At 32.2% G+C, this 12,786-nt stretch overlaps 1 protein-coding gene across 1 annotated transcript; it reads right to left on the reverse strand.

Moving 5' to 3' along the window:
* Nucleotides 1-1,607: 1,607 nt before the first annotated feature.
* Nucleotides 1,608-3,561, reverse strand: LOC105198294 (HIG1 domain family member 1A, mitochondrial). The gene is made up of 3 exons (XM_039453718.1): nt 3,388-3,561; nt 2,075-2,209; nt 1,608-1,988 (listed from the first exon to the last, which is right to left on the reverse strand). Exons 2-3 carry the CDS (start codon nt 2,163-2,165, stop codon nt 1,801-1,803), a joined length of 279 nt encoding a protein of 92 aa, XP_039309652.1. The 5' UTR covers nt 2,166-2,209; nt 3,388-3,561; the 3' UTR covers nt 1,608-1,800.
* Nucleotides 3,562-12,786: the final 9,225 nt, after the last annotated feature.

The following is a 12,786-nucleotide window of genomic DNA, read 5'->3' on the forward strand; positions in this document are numbered from 1 at the left end:
TAACGACCCACGCTACATCGCTAACCTGTTCTTCTGTAACGGTACTATAGATACTGGAAATATTTAATTGTCATTTTTTCGAGAATACCTAAGTTGTGCAACGAACGGCTTTACTACAGCAAAGGTGTAAGTAAATACTACATACATAACATTTTATTAAAATCGGTGACACTTCTCAAGGGTTCCCCTTGTTAGAAGAAACATCCAACACAACATTTCTTACATCTACGTTTTTCTGCTGCAAAAGGCATTAATAAATTCAGTCAAAAAAGTCGCATCTATGAGTTGCATTTTCAAAAAGATGACATTCTTCGAGATGTTTTTTATATGACAGATAATGCTACTACCCTCGTAACGCTTTAAAAATGGAGTTCATCAATCAGAAAAAGCTGTTTTGTTCAGCATACTGTCTCTCAATTGAGGGTCACAACTTGAGAACGCTTTTCAAATTCGTGCGCTATCAAGTTGAATCTTCTTCCTTCTTACCTCATGATTTTACTATTGTTAACTAATAAGAATAAAGTTAACCCTCTAGCGGCTAGTGTTGCATATTCACTTTCCACGCATAAATATAAAAATATATCAGTAAATGCAAGATCTAGGCAGCTTAGTTATACTTAAAAATTGAGAATAGAAGTCTATGTATATAGCATTGTTCATTGAAACATACCATTAAGAAATTAGTGAACATACCATTTAGAAATTAGCATAAAAAATTAAAATAAAAAAAGATTCTTTACCCTAATAGCATTTTCTACAGAGCAGAATTTGGCTGAAGCTGCGTGCAGTTAAATGCAGCAAAATTGAGTCAGATGTACAAAAGATTATTTTTAATATGGTCCTACTGACAGTCTGTCAGCAAGATTTGTGCACGAATGAACTCTGTTTGTAAATACTTCCTGCAGAAATCGAATTTAGTGAAAGCAGATTTTTGCCCTAACTGGAGTCTGTATACAGAATTCTTGCAGCAGATGTATGCAAGTTACTTTTGCAAGAATCTGCCTTACAGAATTTTTCGGAGGACTTGAGCAGGATGAGGAAGCAAATCATAATGTCAACTGCTGCAAGATTTGCAACAGTCTTGCAGTAAATTGCTACTAGGGTATGTACAAAATATGTTTCAGAAGTTAAATCAGAAGAAATATAAGAAATATGACCTATTTGTTGTCTAAGTAGTTACATAGTGAATTTAACAAATAATGTTAGTATGTTAGTATAGCCTGTCAACATGACTTCTTTGCAACAGTTGACTACTCAGTTGTTGACTATTATATTTACATGTCACCATTAATCGGGTTTAATAACATCGGTAGTTATAAAACTGACCAATCATAAATATTTCTGTAAAGAATGGAATGACTGTAATTGGCAAGTTTTATTTTTCTAAAAAGTAAATAAAACAAAAAATTTTTTTTTTAATTTTCATTGTCTATGTAAATATTTCAAATTGTTCTACATTTTACATTAATGTTTAGAAATGTTTCCTATTTTAAATTTGGCAATCAGTTTTTAATTTTAAACTCTGCAAAAAATTAGAAAAAAATCGCCAAACCTAGATAAGCCATATATGGTAGTTACCATATATTTTAATAGCAATAAGACAATGCTAGAGAATTAACTGGGCTTTATTGAGAGGTGTTACTGGAACATGTGTTACTAGAAACAGAATTTATATCAGTGAAACTTGTAGTAAAATAAATTTCATATGTTACATTTTTTCATAAATCATTACTACATATTTTTTACATTTCTGCTAAGTTATTTTAATAAATAATCAAGCTATTAACATGACATTCAGCATCACGGTTCATTCTCATCGTGCAAAATGTGCTTCTTTATCATGTGATATCCCATTCCTATTGTCAAGCAAGCTATTGCTGTTCCTTGTGCAGCAACTCGAAGTTGTATTAAATATAACTGTGTAGATATCTTTCGCTTCCTAAAAGAATAGGCACCGTAGCCACAGATTCCCGCTAAACTTATCAAACCTATTGAAAAAATATATTAATGATAAATATTAATAGATATTAATAACAAATAATAAATTTTAAATACTTTTTAAAAGCTCACATACTTGCAATCAGAAATGGTGACTTTCGTCCCTTCTCCAACAATCTGTCTGACAAAGTTTGATCTATTATTGTGTCATCATCAGCAGTAGCCATTTTTGAAAAAGAATATAATGGCAACAGCAATATCTTCTGCTAATCTGAAAATTTATTAATTTTGGATTAATTTGATTATAAAAATTACATTAAAGATCTTAAGTTAAGAAAATGTTATTTTTACAAAGTTTTATATATACAATTATTTATTTTATAAATAAATAATTCTATATGTAAATTTATCATTTCTATTAAAATTTAAATATTATAAGTTAATAAAATGTATATATATGTATATGTATAAGTGATAAAATAATATATGACTTTATATTTCCAAAATATTTATCTTATAAATAATTCTACATATATATATATAAACATAATACTTAATTCAAATAATCATAAATATTTTATTCATATAAAATAAATTATGACAAATAATTCAAATTAAGATAGGTTTTATTTCGACTTATAAAATTTTTTGCAACAGCAGAAAAGAATGAACAATGTTTTCATCTTATAAAGATTTTCGAGTTATAGAGATTCGAATTATTGGTTTGACTATATTCCTGTCAAAGTAGAACATAATGCATTGCCAATATTATATTATTAATGTTTCCTAATTTGACTGTATACATTTCTATCTTTCTTTTTCTTATTGATCTTATTATATATTTAAATTGAGTTGAAATATATTTCTCTGAAAATTATATATATATATATATATATATATATATATATATATATATATATATATACATATAATATTTATGCAATAATGTTGAAAATAACAATTTAATATTTCTGCAGTTTTTATTTCAACAGTCACGAAATAGGACTATTGATTTTAATTGCACATGCTCAGCTGATTCAAAAATCACAATAAATCATAACCTTGTCAATTTTCGATTTACACTTTTTCAGTATTTCACATTTAAAAATTTATGTATATCATGTTTATATTATTTATTAATGATAAAACAAACATATATATATATATATATAAACATGTAATACATAACTCAAATTTATCACCGGCGCATCAATATTACTTCAATACGTAACCTAAATCTATATAAACCATTTACAACAAAAAATTTCGATACTTAAATTCTTTTAGTTTTTATATTGTGACTTCTAAACATTAAATTGTATTAATTAATTAACTCGTTATTGATTTACCATTTAATCAAATTTCTTAACAAATTTATTTAATAATTTTACGAAAACTTTAAATATACTGTAACATGTATGGAAACATATGTTCATCAGTTTTACTCACCTTCGTTGATAAATGATAGAAACAGATAGAAATATACTGATAGATGCTGAATAATAGAGCTACTTTAACCAGATAAATTTTATCAACGATTAAAGCTTATTGCACAAGGAAAAGTACAGGCAATGGGTGCATCCAGATGCGCGACCGCTCACTGGTCTAGTTTCCACCGAGGCATTAATCCGCATCCAATCGATTGCGGCTGCGGTCCATTTAGTACTTCTGAACGCTCTGAGGGTGCCGTCACATGGGGCGTAACTTGCGTAAGCGTAACTTGCGCCGACCAATGATATCGTTTTACTGGAACATTAGCTTCCGCCTAGTTACTTTACGCTTTTTACGTTATTATCGTTACGTCGAATCCAATTTCTGCGTAAGAAACGCTGTATACATGTAGTAATACATGTATTGGTAATACATGTATTACTTAAATAAGCAGAACAAAATTGAAAGATAGATAATGATATCAGGGTAAATTAAGAAACAGTTTTATATCAAATTTATTATTTATAATAGCTATTCTGTAATAACATTCTGTCATATCCAACCTTCTTGCAATATGTTGATACAAAATTTTAAGGTTATAGTTGTACATTAATAGATATGTCCATGTTGCTTGAATTACTTGCATGTAAAATGCATTTTTTTTCTTAAATGCCTAACATATATTTATTTTGTTTTAAATATATAAATTTTAAAAAATTACAAGTAACAGGAATGTATGCCCGCACAGGTTAGATTCGCACATAGATGATTCACACATACTAGTGTGCAGAGTATCAGTTCCACATGAGGCGTACTTTCCGAGACGCGTAAATTACAAAAACCAATCGTAAATTTGTTTAGCATTTCTGTTAGAGAGTACAAGAGAAACCCTAATCAGCAATTGGTTGCATTAGATACGCATTTCTTAAAAATCCGCGAAATACGCTTCATGTGAAAGAAGACTTTTAAATGGCGTAACATATTTTAGTAAGTTACTAGAATATGCAAATTACGCTACGCAAGTTACGCTCCATGTGACGGCACCCTGAATGCTACGCTCTAAACGCTACGCTATGATCGGTCCACTAGTGTTACCAATATTACAATCACTACACAAGTGGACCAGTTTGTAACAGTTGTAGCACTTGAATCAACTAGCCGTGGTTTATCCAAAATTAATAATGGAATCAGTTCCAATTTTAGTAAATGTTTATAATACATTCAACGATATAATGATTTTGTTTATACCGAATACTTGATACGCGTAATATTTAGTAACTTTCTATTCAATTATCTTAATTTTGGTATTAAATTTAATGAATAGTATATTAAGCTGGTTCAATATAAATCAAGATAATTAATTAAATATAGATATTACGTATACATTTACACGTATTGTCGAAATTAAAACAATTTAATAGAAAGTTACTTGTTAGTATGCGTGTCAAGTGTTCGGTGTAAACTAGGTCAATATCTTATATATATATGATGATAAGGAAGAAGAAATAGAATTTTGCTTAATGAGTTATGAATCGAAGAAAACAAAAAACGTCTAAAATTGAAGGTTATGTAGAACGTATTATCCCATCTCTCACTGCTATGGAATTCAAGAGTCATTTCAGGTAAAGTCATAATTTTAATTAATTTTTTCTCGCGTAGCAGAAACAAAGAAAGTTAATGATAATAATTCCTTTTTATTGTCAATTGATATATCATGTTTAAACACGTATGAACACAAATTCGGCCCCAAACAAACTATTGATGAAGCCAACAGCGGTTTGAGCGTGAATCGAAATGCGGCTCAAGTCGTAATTTCCCACCAAATATTGAAACGCTCCAGCTAACCCATCTCCCGAGGTGAGGCAGTTAGAGCGAATCGAGAGCGAAAACGATGACGTATTGATGACGTAATAAGAGCTATTGGGAGCGTTCCGAAGCGTCAAATGGACCAGCCATATTAATGCTACAAATGCTCTGTAGCGTTTGAAGCGCTAAGTGGACCGTAGCCTGCGTATTCCAAAACCTAGTGAAAATGATAAATAGCGTTTTTTATAGGGAAAACTAGTGCGCACTGAGTGTGCACTCGCCGCTGGCAATTGGACGTTTCGGTTTGCGCGATGACGGTGCCAACGGAAACGCCCAATTACCTGCAGCAAGTGCACATTCAGTGCGCACTAATTTTCCCAATGAAAAACGCTAAAAGTGAGCTCTCACTCGATTGGCTACTTTTCACCATAGGGGAAATGCGACATTTCTCACGTGATATTGCTCGGCAAGTGTTTTGATGTCGAGTTCAATCAAACTGTGTCGAATTTGGTCGAGTTTGCGGAGTCTTGTATCGTTTCAGAATGGAGTACCTTTTACTTTTTATGGAGCAAGATGAAAATGCAAATAGAATTAAAAAAAGAAATTTAAATTTATTAAGAAGAAAACTGAGAGATACTCAGAGTAGCAATGATGTAACTTTTTCCCTAGGGCGGAAAGGTGAAAAGTGAAATCTTTCGCCATTGAAGTTAATGGCGAAATTTTTCACTTTTCACCTTTCCGCCCTAGAGAAAAAGTTACATGATCGCTATCCAGGATCCATTCGATATTCTAAATAATACATTTAGAAAATTGTATAGGTGAAGTATATAAATAAATTAATAATTATTCAAGTATATAAATAAGTACATAAATAATAAATAATAATAAATAAATAATAAGTTAAAATAATATAAGTATATAAATAAATTATGTAATATTTATATGTTTTAGATTATTTAAAACAGCAACTGTGCAATTAATAAACCAATTAATACCTTTTATGCCAGTTGTACAAAGACAAACTGTAATTTCTCTACATTTACAAGTAAATAATTATCTTTTTTTAATTTTCAATTAATGGACAAACCAAATCAGACAAGGGTTATGTTACATAACCCTTTAAGAAGGACTGCGAGATGAGAGCAATGGTAGAATTACACCCCGAGCGTACTCTTGCGGGGGTGATGATAAACGCGGTAAGGAGAAATAGAGGATAAATTCACGCATGCGTAAACGTGCCGAATATTTCCGAGTCTAAAGCCTGCCCCAGACGATACGTTTTTTCTTACGAGATTGCTTACGTGCTCCTATACTGGCAGTCTTACGTGCTCCCGTACTGGAAATGGGTAGCTTACGGGCTACGCTACTGGCTCGCGTACTGGATTTTCGTAATAGATCATGTCCTATTTTTCTTACGTGATTCTGTACTGGTTTATTGTGAAAGCCAATCAGGACGCAGTCTTATAGGTTATACTGGGTTATACCAGGTTATACTGTCGAAGTGTTGTCAAAGTTCAAACGTGAATTCACTTCGCAAACATAACATCGTGCAGAAATGAAAAGACTTCAAAATAGTCCAAAGAAAGTATTTTATGTTTAATAGAGGCCTACTAATAGGAACCATGTTTATATGCGATAAACACACCAAATTACCATAATAAACACAGTAAAAGTGAAGCATTAAAGAATGTATTGACTGTCGACTCCATAAACGTCGGCGATATTTATTTCGATGTCGCAATTATTCAATAATTAAAAATAATGCAATTTTACGACAATGTACAACTGTTGCAATAATTTCATCCATCTCATCTATTTCATCCATATTTAAGCGTGCCGCTTCTATGAAACAAATTTCAGTTGCTTAGCCCGTACGAAAACTCGCACCGTGTGAAGCCACGGCCAGTAGCACTGCCGGTACCATTGCCCGTACGGTAGCAAGTAAGAAAATCCAGTTAGAAATCCAGTAAGAAAAAACGTATCGTCTGCGGCAGGCTTAACTGAAGTTATCCTCTATTCGTCCTCTGGCCCATAAGCTAGCGTGCGTTTATCCCCTTACGTCGATTATCATACCCTCTCTTGTCTAAGATAGCAGTTTACGCTCAGTCTATAGTTTCCTAAGTCTATGGCCGGTATTCATAGTCGAGTCTTATTTCAAGATTGTCTTAAGCAACGTCTTAAGATGCTAATACGGCTCTCTGATTGGTTGATGGCATTTTAAGACATAATACTTAAGACGATCTTAAATATAAGAATCGACTATGAATACCGGCCTATGAGTAGAATACATAACTTATAATCATTGAACTATACTCTAAAGGGCTTCAGTCGCGTTCGAGTCGCCGGAGCGATCGGACGTGTGAGTGTGGCGCAGTCTCGAGTCTCGTGATAGTTCTTGAATATTGAGAGGAATATATCATATACGAAAACGCAAAGAAACAAACTGGTGTTTTTAATTTAAGTAGAGTAAAATGTCTCCAGTTCCCCCGCTCGGAAGGGGGAACAAGAGTAGTATGCATGTAACAACAGCCAGAGCAAAGAGTGTAGAGCTAAAAGTATCGGGAAAAAGAGCTAAATAGAGCCCTCCGCTGACTAGAACAAAGAAAGCAAATACACTAAAGGAAGGACTCCAGAAAGATTCGATGGAGGAAGAGGAGTTATTGGATAAAATGGCCATGGAGGTGGGCACGTTCGATGATGTAGAAATAGTGGCAGAAAATATAAAAGAGTCAGAAAGTAATAATGAGAATCAAGACGTAAGTAAGCAGCGCGATTCGACGCCGGTGGAGGCGGAGCCACACAGTTCGAGGGAGAGAGCAAGGGAAACAAATATAGGGGAGATTGCAAGAGTTAGAAATCAAGGACGAGAAATATATTATGTTATAAACGACAATTTGGTGAGAGACAATACACGCACAGATTTATGGAAAGAGGTGAAAGAATTTAATAGTGACAGATTTATAGAATCAGGTAAAAGTATTTATAAAGTTTTTTGTAAGTTCTCAGAGGCAAACATGATGTCAAGTACAGGTAAAAACTGTTGCATAATTTTAAATTGGTGTAACAAAAATAAGATTACTGTTGAAAATGTTACAATGATAAAATTCAATTTAGCTATCATTACTTTTTATCAGGCAAAAGAGGCAAATTCGTTTTTGAATAAACTAAAAAACTCTAAAGAAGAAAAATTCGTGGGCTATATAGATAAAAAAACAGCTTATTGCAAGGGAGTAATTTCGGATTGGCCTTATAGTATTCCCGAGTTGTGGCATAATATAGTTGAAAAGAACGATATTTTAAGTATAGAGAATATGAGAAAAAGAGTTTGGAATAACGAACTTAAGAAAGCGGAATATAGGTTTACAAACAACTTTATTGTCACAATGAAGGGCAATACAATTAAAGATAGTTTAACAGTGTTTGATAATCTGAAATTTAATTTACGAATACGCCCGTATGTAAAGTCCGTGGTACAGTGTTATAATTGTTTTCGTTATGGTCATATCAAGGCCAGGTGTAGAAATACTACCAGATGTATTATATGTAGCGAAGCAGCTCACGGAGATAATAGGATGTGCGATAGGGCGGTAAAATGCGGAAATTGTGCAGAGGGACATAAATCCACTAATAGAGGGTGCCCAGTCTACAAAATCAATAAAGAGATTAAGGTAGCAATGGGTTACAATAATCTCTCCTATAGTGAGGCAAAAAGAATGATTTATGGAAAGAACAGTAAAAGTGAGTACGATAGATTTAAGAACCCCAGAGCATGGCCAACATTAATGGTAAACAAAAATATAGACAGTGAACAGGACAACGTTAGGGCAAATAAAGAACTGTATAGTGACAAAATAAAAACACAGGTAGAAAATTTGAATAGGAATTGGAGAGTTAACCGGCCAATATTAGTAAACAAACCAAATTTAGCGGAAATAAGAGAACGGAGCGAATTGAGAAGAAGAAAGATGACATACCAAAATTACTATAAGGATTTTAATAATAGGGAAATGGAAATCACAAAGGAGAAAAGAGGCATAGCTATAAATAATAATAATATTTTTGGTAGTAGTACATCCACTTTTTCACAAGAGGCAGAACCAAGGGAGGAGGAAAATAACATGCTAGATAACTTCCGTACAATTTTTTCTTCCTCAGAAAATTTCAGAAATAATATTTTAGAATGGATATACCAATATACAAGAGAAGAAAATATTCAGGATCAACAAGATATAAGGGATAGAGCAGATAATTTAGTAAAGAAACGTTCTTCTCTGGATAGACAGTTGGAGGAAACAAGAAGGAATAGAGAATATCTAGTTAATAATAGAAAGAGTTTTTGGCAAGATAGGGATCGATTGTAATATAATAATTAAATGCAAGTGATACATCTGGTAGTGTCTACAGAAATCTGATAGTTAATTGAGAGGTTTACTAACTAATTAATTCAAAAAAGTGACTGTATACAGGATTCGTCTAGTTAATTACAATTCTTTTTGGGGTTAATTACAATTCTTTCTGTTATGTTTTCTTGTGTTTTATATTTTTGTTTTTTTTTCAGGTTTTCTTTTGTTTTTTATTTTTGTCTCTTTCAGGTTTGGCGATATACTTATTTATTCATGTATGTATACATGTGTTCACAAATTCAGTTATTTATGTATTTTAGATCTATCTATTTAAGAAATTATTTAATCATTTATAAACATATATAAGAATTATTTAAATATACACTGGGTTATGTATTGGGTCGACTATGCAATTACTTTTTTTCTATATTTATTTATTTTTTTATTTATTTTTTTATTTTTTTTATTTTTTTTATTTTTTTTTGCATATGTATATTTATTTTTTATTGATCCATTTATTTATACTAGTTAGATCTATTTATTTAAGAAACTATTTAACTATTTATGTGCATATTTATAAGTTTATCTATAACATTAAGTTATTTACTGACTTGACAGGGCATTTGTATGTACATACTTTTGTGTTTGTGGAAGCATTTATTTATACATTTAAGAAATTATTTAATTATTGAAATATATATATATATATATATATATATATATATATTTATAAATGTATTTATATACAATACACACTTGGTTATGTATGTGGCGGTACATGTAACTCTTTATGGATTTGAGTATTCATTTATTTGTGCCCAGATCCAGATATATGATAATTGTATTTATTTAATTATATTTATATATAATATAATTGTATGTATTTATTTAATTAAATGTTTGTTCTCTATCAGGGAAAGTAATAATGTCTAAGATACTAGTATGGAATGCAAGAGGTATTAAAAGCAAAAAAGCCGAAGTTTTGGTCCTTATTCAGACATATGATATTATTGTACTAACGGAAACCAAATGGTCAAGCAATAAACCACTCTACTTTGCAGGATTTAAAACGGTTAAGTCCAACAATCGTGAGAGTTCCGGAGGTGTAGCAATCTTAGTCAGGAATGATATTGAATTCTCGATTATAAAAACGTGGAAAGTGAGATTAGACAACTTTGACGTGGTCGGTATTAGAGTCAATAATACAGATATAAAATACAACCTGATAGGGGTGTATAGGAGACCGGGAGGTATAGACAGACCCGCAGTGTGGGGTGATTTATTGAAGTGTGAAGAAATCTTGGAAAATAGCATAATTGTTGGTGATTTCAATGCTCACCACACACTGTGGAACTGTGAACAAATAGATAATAACGGAGAAGGGTGTTTTGACGTAATGATGAACAAGGATTATATATGTATTAATATAGATACTAAATCGAGAATAAACTATGATAACCAACGAGCCTCTAATTTGGACTTGATTTTTGTGAAAGGAAATTTATCAGGCAATATTAACTATAAACAGCTAGAGGATCTATGGGGCTCGGACCACTTTCCAATCGAATTTTGTTTAAAAGTAGAAGTACAAAAGTATATAAAACATTCGAACAGAGTTACAAACAAAAAAATAAGTTGGACACAATATGAATCTTTAATAGAAGAGGCAAACTGGGAGCGGGCTCTAGATTGTATACAGAATGTAGAGAAGATGGAACAAGAATATGAAAATTTAATTAATACTATGATAAAAGCGGCCAAAATAGCTTCAGGGAAACAACTGAATGATAACAATCGGGGCAAGGACAATTTAACGAGACACCAAGTAAAAAGAAAACAGAAACAGCAGGTCAGGTGGTGGGATAAAGAATGCGAGGAGATACTTAAATTAAGAAAAAGTAAATTAAATAAATGGACTCACTCTCGGGATATGGTAGATTATATCGAATACAAAAGAGTAAGAGCCCTTTCTAGAAAGACATTCAACAAAAAGAAAAAGGAAAATTTTAACAGGTTCTGCAATAGCATTAATAGATTTACTAGTCTCAGTTACGTTTGGAATACGATGAGAGTTTTTAAAAAGGTCAGAAGTAAAATAAATTGGACAGGATGGGCTACGAAGGATAGGGAAAAAGAAATAATTAAAACCATTGATGATATGACCCCAGCATGGGTACCAAATGAAAATGCGCAATACTTGAATTTTAATGTAAACGAGGAGTCATCAATGGATAATTTGTTTAGTATGCAAGAACTGGAGTGCGCTCTCAGCATGGCCAAAAAAGATTCAGCCCCGGGAATTGATGGTATTAGTTATCCAATGATTGCTACACTTCCGGAATCAGCTAAAAAAGTACTATTAAACATATATAATTTCATTTGGGCTAGGGCGACTATTCCAAAGGATTGGCAAAAATACCAAGTGTTTTTTATAGATAAAGTAGGCAAAGAGAAGGTCAGACCTTTAGCTCTGTCCTCCTGCGTGGGCAAAGTCATGGAACGCATGGTTAACGAAAGATTTATTTGGTGGATAGAAAAAAACAACAAATTAAATGAATTACAAAATGGGTTCAGAAGAGGTAAATCCTGCACAGAGAATTTGGCTAAAATTTCGGCTGACATAGGGAACACGATTTAGAAGGGAGAGTATGCATTGGGTGCGTTCTTGGACGTATCAGCTGCTTACGATAATGTGGATTTTGAGGTGATGTATGGTAAGTTGCGACTAGAAAATTCTCCAAAAAGGATTGCCAATTTTGTTGTTAATTGGTTGCAAAAAGACAAACAGAGTTTGTGATCAATGGTAATAGGATAGTTTGGAGAAATGTAAATAAGGGATTGCCTCAGGGAGCAGTGCTTAGCCCGATATTATATACGTTGTACACTAACAATATTACAGAGAATATTACAAAGGATATCCACGTATTGCAATTTGCAGACGATTTTGCAATGTATAAATGTAGCAACAATAGAGCAAACAATAGAGTTAGTTTAGAAGCAGCGGTAAATGTAATCGGAGAGAATTTATCGCAGTTGGGTCTCTCACTGGAGCCGAGAAAGACACAACTTGTAGAATTCTCTAAAACAGGATACTACGAGGACTATTTATTAGAGTAAATAATGAAAAAGTGCAGAATCACAACTCAGCAAAATTTTTAGGAATATGGTTAGATAATGAGCTTAATTTTAATAAACAAATACAAGAAGTAAGAGGAAAAGTTAGCCGAGCCAATTCGATCCTTAAATATTTAAGTAGTGTCAAGAGGGG

The sequence above is a fragment of the Solenopsis invicta genome, chromosome 1, assembly GCF_016802725.1.
Source record: "Solenopsis invicta isolate M01_SB chromosome 1, UNIL_Sinv_3.0, whole genome shotgun sequence".
Taxonomy (NCBI): domain Eukaryota; kingdom Metazoa; phylum Arthropoda; class Insecta; order Hymenoptera; family Formicidae; genus Solenopsis; species Solenopsis invicta.